The following is a 10,098-nucleotide window of genomic DNA, read 5'->3' on the forward strand; positions in this document are numbered from 1 at the left end:
TCATTTTTTTTGGAATATTTTAACAATTACTATTGGTGCCTAAAATGGAGTCCATTAGAGAGACAATGGATATTCTCTTTACATGTTTGTAATTCATCAACGCCTTTATTCTGTTTTCTTGAAATCACATGTATGTCAATTTTTAAAATAGTTTATCAAATACTAGCGGTGCCTATAACAATCTATTAGAGTGAGAATGAATATTAGTTCTTGTCACATGACATATTTGTGACTCTAAGGCACCTTCATTCTATAACACATTTAATTCTTATTGTTATTTTACTTGAATATACATTGGCGTTATAGTACGTACTTTCTATTGATATCTCACACCACCACGCTAATTAAACCGTGTGCAACCATCGGAGAGAAGGGTTATTTGTGTAGTTATTTTTAAAATTAGGAGTTACTTTTAATTTGTTATTGACATTTTATGCTATTATTTAACTATGCATTGCAAATGCTTAATTAGAAAAGTTTAATTATAATTACTAAGATTTAAAAAGAAAGGTAATATAATTTAGATTAAATTATATATATTTTTATTATTTATCTTATTTTTAAAATTTATATTAGTTTTTTATATTTAAAAATGTTCATTTTAATTCTTTATTTTCTAATTTTGAATTGATTTGATTCCTTTGAAATAATTATTATTTTCTTTTTTAAGACATAATTTTAAATGATTTTTAATTGATTTAAGACTTAAAACTCTTATCATTAGATTCAATTACATGAAAATCATTGAAAACAAATGAAATTCAAATAAAAAATTATCGTAAACATAATAAAAATCACGTAAAAATAAGTCTTAAAAAATTGAAAATTTTAAAAAATATAATTTCATATTATTTTCTAATTATTTATAAGATAAAATTTTCAAATAATTTTTATTATATTTATAATCCTTTTGAATTCAAATGCTAATTCAGATTATAATTTTCATACAGGTAAATTTAATATTATAAGTTTCACGCCTTAAATTAATAAAAATTGATTTTCATGTTTTTAAAATTGAAAATAATCATTGTTTTGAAAGAATTAAATTAATCCAAATATAAAAGATCATAATGAACATTTTAATAAGTAAATGATCAAAATGAATCTAAGAGATAAAATAAAGAGTAAAAAATATAATTTAATCTATAATTTATTTGCTTACATTCATCTTTATTTTTTAAAAAATTAAGCAAAATAAGAACAATTAATTTTAAAATCATCATTTAGTATAAAAAGGGAACTAAAATTAAAGAAATTAAAGAGTGTTTGGTTACAATGTATGGGTAACATTTAAAAGGTAAGAAATTGTATATGCATTTATTTGTTAGTGTAAATTTTTCCATAAATATTTTTAAAGAAAAAATAAAATAAAATATTTTTTATAAGTTAAAATTAATTAATATATAAATTATATTAAATTCTCATGTTAAATTTTTTTAAAAAATATTTTTAATTTATATACAAATTAGTTTTAACTTAAAAAAGTATTTTATTTTATCTGTATACTTTGTTTAAGTGCTTATAAACAGGGACGGAACGAGGGAAATATATTTAAAATTTTAATACATGAAATTAATAGAGATATATAATTAAAAGTATTTTCATATATTAATTAATTTATCTACCAAATTAAAAAACAATTCAAAACCTAACATAAAAAATGAGAAAATTATTTGAAACCAAGTAATGCAATTAAAACTGTACCAAGAAATTTAATATAATTAAAAATAATTAAAAGAAAATTTCTAAAATTATATAAAAATAAATAATTAGTGTTGCTGTAAGTAATTTAAAAAATAATATATAACAATTATTGTATAATTAAAAAATATAAAAAGAAATAATTATAACTAAAATTAATACGAACAATTAAAATTAATTATATTAATTTACTTATATTTTATCTATTTAATATATAAAATTATTGTTTTAAATAAAATCTTTAAAATAAAATAAGTAAAATAAAAGTTCCAAACAGCAAAAAAAAAAAAAAAAAAATACGTTATTGGTTATTCTAACAATTTTAAAGATATGAAATACTGAATTAATTATTTGAAAGAAAAAATGACCCAATGCAATGAAAAATAATAATGCAACATTTAAAAAGCACTTATTTGATAACCATATTGTGGTCCAAGAAGTGGGTTTTGAAATTTGAAGTGATGAATCGGAGGTAGAAACTGCTCCCCCACCTCATCCATTTGATCCTGTCCTAGAGAATAAAATCCCAAGTGGTTCCACCCATTCACTTTTACGTTTTAAAGCAGTTTCTATGGTAACAAGGAGACCAAAGGCACCAAATTTGTATCTTTTAAAGCTTCCATATCTGTAATAAAGCAGCTAAAGAAGTTTCGGAATAAAGCATATAACTCACCACAATAAAAGCCATCAATATTGATGCCATTACTATCTCCTTTTACTGTCCTATGAACCCTGTAATTGCAACAACATTATTGACTGGTCTTAATTCCTGTACTTCTAGTTGTACTAACGTAGACCACACTACTTCATACACTCATCCTAAACTAATCCCAATTATATATTATTGTGAAATCAGAAAGTGATAAATGGCCTCATACGACATTAAGATGTGCTAGCTAGCTAGCTACCATTTAATTATGTTCCTTTCACCGTAAATAGCTCAGATTCCTCAACAATATTACATATGACAGTCTAATCATGTATGCTGATTAGTTTATTTTCAAATTAAAATTACTTTTTTATTTGTTTAATTAATTATCAACTCCCCACTGGTTTCATCAAGATCCAAGATTGATCAGACAACAAGTCCCATCCATTGACCAAAGATCACCCTAGACTCCTACTCCACTATCATAAAATCAATTATTTACCCTTGCAATTAGCTACTAATAATTAATTAGCTTATCACTGACATTCAGGAGCCAACTTGAGGATATATAAACAATTATGTTACCATCTATTTTAATTACTGGGTTTATTTTTTTGCTCAATGATTGAGATACACAAACTATAGAGAAAATGCTGCTGGTGCTGGCCTATATGTGATTCATGCATGATCAACACAAGGTATAAAAAATAAAAATAAAAAAGCTTATGTACTAATTTGTGTGCAAAGGCAGGATATGTCACCCTTGGCTGACCTAGTGGAGTAACCAAAACTAATTGTTATCCCAATTAGGGAAAAAGAATACCACTTTTCTTTGTTTTAAGATTAAGGGCATCAGCACATGACATCGACGACCTGTGCTCTTGTCATGTACATGTGCTCTTCCTTTAAGGCTGCTAAAAGATTTCCATTTTTTTTCTTTTTTTCTTAAATCTCATATTCTAGTCAAGTGATCAAGAAGCATGTAAATCATTTGATTAAAAAAATTGTTTTAACTTAATTAAAAAAATATCTATAGTCTAAAAAAAAAGATTTTAGTCAAATGAGACAGAACACAATAGTGGATGGGGATGGAAAGGATAACCATATAAGTTAGTATACATAAGAAGATTACAGAAGAAATAAAGGACAAGCTCATTGAATTAGTATTACTTTACTTGTAAGTTGTAAACATGATTATATTTTGGGTTTGAAAAGTAGCAGATGTTGGATCTATCGCCGTAACTATCTTGCCTGTTTCAAACCTGTCTAGCTGTCTTGTAGTGAGTGAGAGTGCCTGCATCTTGATCCATGCACTTACCTACCTAATGGGGACCATCATTTTAATATTATTATTACTACTATCTCAATCGTGTTAAGGTTAATTAAGATTCTGTGTTATGAACCCGAGAACTAGTCTGTCTTTCTGTTAGTGTATCTATCTTCCGCCTAGTGTGGTACAGAAAGCATATTCTGTGCTACCTTTCTAATAATTTCTCCCCTTTATTAATTTCTAAAATTTCATCAAATGTGTGCAAATTAAAATCCAGAACAAAAAGTGAGGGAGGGGTTGGAGTAGGTGAGTTGGGTACAGACCGAGTCCACTCTTTATCGAACTATAGCACAGATACAAACAAAAATGGTTAACAAATTGAACTAAACGCGAGTTCTGTAAAATCATGCACTATAATTGACATGTGCTCTGTATAGCTATGCAATCAGCAAGAGATACGGTAGGATGCTGGAAGCTTCAAGAGGCTAAAAATATCATATTCGTACACCCCAAGAAATAATTAAATGTGGAACATATATATGTAGCAAAAATATCATATTCATACTCGATCCCCAAGAGGCTACTAAACAAATGTGTTAACAAATGAATTGGAAAGTTTGATATTTCTTTCTCATTATTTTGGCTGCAACCTACACATGGACTAGCAAACAAGCAAGTAGCACCAAAATCGTTTAACAATGGATAAGGTGGTGTTGTCCAGTGATTTATAACTATATTTAGGTGTCTGGAAGACAGGGTGCTGTGTAAATTGAATATCTTTCTCATTAGATATATGTCTATCATAGCCACAATATATGCGCGCGAACATACAACTGTAATAGATCATAGATCATATGAGTATATGATGATAAAATTTCAGACATTTATTTCACTTCATTATTTTTTATTTGAGAACAAATTTTATCACATTGGGCTATGTAATATTAACGCGATCATCATGCTTATACACCAAACAATCATTAAGCTGCTGCGGGTCTGAAATCAGTTAAGAAGGACAAAATTAAATCACGTTTGATATGATATGAGAAAACTATAACTATTACCTTATTGAAATCATATCATGATAGGGAAAAAATCACATCAAAATGTGAAATCAAATATACTATTAGTTAGTTACTTTTGGGATATCAATTTATTTGTACGTACTTGGTTGTTGTTCAATTTATATATAAAAAAAAAAATCAAAGAGGAGAGATTAACGTACTATCCGTCCTCACTTCTCACCCATCATTTTTTTTAAATTTAATAATTTCAAACGAGTAACTTACATATCTTGATCGTTCTATTTTTTAATAGCTGCAGCTTTCTATTCCACGAACGAATTTATCAAAAAAACAATAATTTCCAATAAAAGAAAAAACTGAAGCAAACATAGATTTATATGAAAGCAACTGGTAAGTAGAGATGTGATGTAGTTTTCTGTAATGAGCTAGAATGGTAGTGAAGGTGAGATCTACATAATTTCAAACCAATTTTCATCAAAATAACTCTGCAAATTAAAAGTTAAAGCCACCGTGATCGAGCGTATGAACAGAAGAATTGCACAATTCCCAATCCCACGATGTTAGTACAATTCTTCAAACCCCCCCTTTAAAAAGTTTGGATAAAAAGAAAAAGGCAAATTAATTAATATATATGACCATAAATAATAAAACCCCTCGACACACCCTATATAGGCGATGCACAAGCTTTTCAACAATTTGATGGAGCTTTTTGGTTCACATGCTTCTAGCCAGCATTTCATGGAACCTCCGATCAGACTCTTGCTTTTCCAACCTGAACTTCTCGTGACAATTAGCAATGAACATTTCCGCCAGCACATCAATCTCGTTCATCTCATCACTCTCACTATTTGCACCCTTGTTATTACCACCACCACCACCTTCTTCAACCTTCTTCTCCTCGAGCCACCGTAGGTAGGGGCAATCTTCATCACGTGGCTCCCCCAAGCCTTCGAAAACGGGTTCGGGAACCGGCAACACGTGCGAGGATTTTGAGGAGCACCAGTTGTAGTGAAGCCTGAAGGAACCTAAGATGATCTTGTTGCGTCTGTTGTAATGTTTTTTGTGGATGCTTGAGTTGTTGTCCTTGAGAATCTCAACCACCACGGCTTTGACTTTGGAGAGTGCGCCAATGATTCGGCACAAGTGAGAAACTATGAGGGTGTGGACGATTCTCTTTAGCTTCGTGGAGCTTAAGGTTGAAGATGGTTTTAGTGAGAAAGCTTGAAGAGGGTGCAAGGTTTTGAGATGGGAGGGGCTAAACATTTTTTGGTTTGGTAGATATAAATTAAGAGTGTGTGAGAGAGTGATGACCACTGACCACTGACCACTGACCACTGACCAGTGTTATGTATTTTTGGTTCATGTTTGAGACCTGTTGTTGTAGTTTATATGGGGTGCCAACCCTCATGAGTTACCGTTTTACCCTTTGTTTTTTAGACTATTTAAAGGACTACCCTACACCTTTTTGTGGAAAAAATAGTCAAAATACATTGTCGTTCTTCTTTTTCTTTTGTTGGGGATAAGACCCGCTTGTTTGTTTTTAAAAATGTTTGGTTGGTTTCTGCAGCTTCACGATCACTCAATTTCCTGGTGCTGCTGTTATTATGTTCGAGAACGGCGATTAAGGCTCAACAATCGCCATAATTACGAACCCCAGGATTATTAAATGCTTCATTAATTAATGACCCTGCAGTTTCCTAAACACTATTACTAGTGGTTTTTTTTATTGCTCAGAACTTTCATCCGAATTTGCGGCCAAAGCTGTTTTTTGCGTAAACAATAGCATCCTATAGATTTATACGTACTTTGACACTTTCTTTACGCACACCTTTGTTTGTATTATATTATTGTATGGGGGGAGAACATGTGTCACGGAATGACGACATAAGAAATTAGATCAGCAAAATAATAATAATTTTATAAATGAATAACATAGGAAAGTTGGATAATATGGTGGACTGATTTAATTAAAGGATAATGTTATTGGACCGTCTCGACCGTAGGCCGATTGGTATCGTCGACTCGGTCGTAGGCCGATTGGTATCTCGGACTATAAGGACTATACCTTAAGCCTTTTCGCCTTATAGGCTCAAGGCTGGAAGGCAAGTGGACCGCCTCGACCGTAGGCCGATTGGTATCGCCGACTCGCCCGTAGGTCGATTGGTGTCGCCGACTCGCGCGTAGGCCGATTGGTATCGCTGAATATAAGGGTTATTATGCGTGTGAGGCCGACTATAAACCTGTGCACTGCCTAGGCCGATTCACGACCTGATCTCACCCGACTGTAACCTTGGCCGACTCACCCGACTGTAACCTTGGCCGACTCACTCGACTGTAACCTTGGCCGACTCACCCGACGATAACCTTGGCCGACTCACCCGACTGTAACCTTGGCCGACTCACTCGACTGTAACCTTGGCCGACTCACCCGACTGTAACCTTGGCCGACTCACTTGACTATAACCTTGGCCGACTCACCCGACTGTAACCTTGGCCGACTCACTCGACTATAACCTTGGCCGACTCACCCGACTGTAACCTTGGCCGACTCACTCGACTGTAACCTTGGCCGACTCACCCGACTGTAACCTTGGCCGACTCACCCGACTGTAACCTTGGCCGACTCTCCCTCTCAGAGCCAGATATCGATCGACTCCCACCCATAAAGACTTACTCGGTCATTATCCGATTGGACACTTAGTAAATGGCGAGGTCCCACCTTCACTCACTAAGTATTTTCTAGATTGTAACCGCTAAAGAGATCCCCATATTCACGGGGCCTATAAGGCCCGTGAACAAGAAACTATAAAATCCAAAACCCTAGAGTTAAGAAGACAGATAACACTTTTGAATGCTCTGACTCTAAGGTATGATCTAGGAAAAAACCCTAGTCCATCCCTTGGCCGAAACAGTTATATATACATAATCACTTTTTCTTTTCATAGCCTTTCAACACACTAATAGGAATGAAATATTTGAGTAAAATTTGCAGTGATATTTATGTTTAATTTATTTTTTTTATATTTTACTTAAAATTTATATATTATTACTTTATTTTTAATTTATGTTAAATAAAATTTAATTAATATAATTTATAATAATTATTTTATGTTAAAAAATTTTATTTTGTATATTTTTCTAAAAAGATAATATTTAATTAATTTTTGAACAGAAAAATGAAAATGGAGATCGGAATAGATATATATAAAAAAAATAATTAAAAAAATCGTACCGCCCATCCTATTATCATACAAGAGATGGACTTAATCTCTAAAAATCCAACTCAACAATCTTTAGATTTACCTCAAATCTTAATCTGGAGATCTCTCCCTCTTTTTCTTATTTTATTTATATGCTGAAAAAGTCCTGCTTGAGAGTTGAGACCCATCAATTAGTTGGATTTGAAGGAGACATGCGCGAAATTACGTGCACTCAATTATTTGTTTTAAAACAAGATAAGAGACTTTTTAGATAAAACAAATATTTTTTTTTAAGTTACATCAAAATCAAAATTTAAATTAAGTTTTGAAATAAAAATAAAATTATTTAATAACTTTAACTTAAAATATTTTTAAATAAAAAACTCTATTTTTTTGTCTCACATAAATTAGTTTAAGATTAAAAGATTATTTTTTTACACCAAAAGGGAATTGCATATGTATTAAATGGATTTAGGTCCGGATCCAAATATTAATTTGTTGGTAAAAGTTGACGGACATAAGTGAGTTTGGACACTTTATTATCTACTTTATCCACGTCCTTAAACATTGAAATTCGTGTGTGTGTGAGTTGCGAGTCCAGGTTATTTTTGTTATCTATAGCTACTTGTTCCATACGAATATCATTTGATATTAAAATACATTATAACTTTCATATTTTAAACTCGCAAAATATATTATTATGTTAGATTTAAATTTAGTTAAATGTTTTGTTTATTAAATTTATAAAGAAAATGCAATTGAGTTATGGATGTTACATTTCTAATTAAGGTTCTTTATTTTGTTGAACATTCATAGTTAATGTTAAAATAGCACTTTTATTTTACTAAGTTATAAAAAGAAGTATACTAAAAGGAAAATATATTTTTATTTAATTAAAGTGTAAATAATAAAGTGAGATCATAAAAGAGAGCTCTTATTCTATAGATTACATGGATCAACTAATATGAAGTTGTTTCAGCTTAATCAATAATCTCAAATTCAAATATTAAATATTCACCTATGTAAAATGTTAAATAATAATAATAATAATAAAAACTTAACATCCATAAGTCTTATCCGTGCCAAATAAGAATCAACTCCAATGAAAAACTTATATGGTCACTATAAAGATAAGTATGAGTAGAATACTTTATACTTATCCATTTGTTAATTAGTTATATGCAAATATGAAGATAAATATGATAATATTTAATTCGCATACTTGTTATCCATAACACAACTTAATCTCACGACTCATGGAAAACTCTCAACATTTCCAATGTGAACTTTGTTTTTCATTTCCAATATTTAATGAAATTAATTATTAGGACTCTTGATTAATTACTTTTGCAAATTCAAAAATTAGCCTCGGATGAATGTGAATTCTAAGTCCAAATAAGCTATGAAGGAAACTTCAAATTAATTTCTACACATAGGCTGGCATTGCCTATTACTATGATGCCTAAACCAAGTATATATCCCCATTATGTTTTCAATGAAGTACATTGCAAGAATGTATTTGTGTGGTTCTCCTCATGACATTAACCAAGTGTGGAGAGAAGCCGTAGAACACCAACTAAATGAAATCAACTTAATAAATAGTTAGGTTTTCTTAAGTATGATGATAGAATTTTGATTTCCTGGTCATGTATAAAGAAGACTTTATTGAAAAAAAGGTAAAATCTACTTCAATATATCTCCCTAAAAAAAATAAAAATCTCCGACGTGAGAGGACTTCCTAAGTGCAAAGTAAAAAATAATACAATAATTTAAAGAAATAAACATAAAATATAAATAAAACAACCCTACGCTACGCCTATAGTCAACTTTAGTTGTAATTTTACGTACCGAACTCCAAAATTCAGAAGATAAGAATGCTTCACCTTTCCTTTAATATATTCCCTCAGCATCACCTGTCACCATCAACGAAACTCCCATGCAATTCTGCATTTCAACTTTTCTTATTATACATGGACAAAGTATATGTCATTTTCCCCCTTCTATTATTTGTTTTCTTTTTTCTTTTCTTGTGATTTTAATTAATTTTATGCGTACGCACGTGCGGTGTAGAAAATTTGTTATGTTGCTCAATTCACTAGAATCTTCAAGCCAACCAAAGCAGGGTAATAGCAAGTTTATATATATATATATATATACACAGAAAATTACTCTCATATGGCCAAGCAGAAAATAATGAGATTAAAGGGAAGGTCCTGTTGGAATTAACGTAGGATATCTGCTACATATCTGCAA

General features: G+C 30.8%; 1 protein-coding gene across 1 annotated transcript; it reads right to left on the reverse strand.

The window, feature by feature from the left end:
* Positions 1 to 5,002: 5,002 nt before the first annotated feature.
* On the reverse strand, positions 5,003 to 6,013 carry LOC109797647 (uncharacterized). Its single transcript, XM_020357749.3, has one exon. It carries the CDS (start codon positions 5,906 to 5,908, stop codon positions 5,360 to 5,362), a length of 549 nt encoding a protein of 182 aa, XP_020213338.1. The 5' UTR covers positions 5,909 to 6,013; the 3' UTR covers positions 5,003 to 5,359.
* Between the last annotated feature and the right edge of the window lie 4,085 nt (positions 6,014 to 10,098).

This window comes from Cajanus cajan, chromosome 6 (genome assembly GCF_000230855.2).
Source record: "Cajanus cajan strain Asha chromosome 6, NIPB_CcT2T_4, whole genome shotgun sequence".
In the NCBI taxonomy this organism is placed as follows: Eukaryota; Viridiplantae; Streptophyta; class Magnoliopsida; order Fabales; family Fabaceae; genus Cajanus; species Cajanus cajan.

Bases quoted from the DNA above. Each gene is read 5' to 3' on its own strand.
- LOC109797647 (XM_020357749.3), bottom strand. From the start codon at position 5,908: ATGTTTAGCCCCTCCCATCTCAAAACCTTGCACCCTCTTCAAGCTTTC.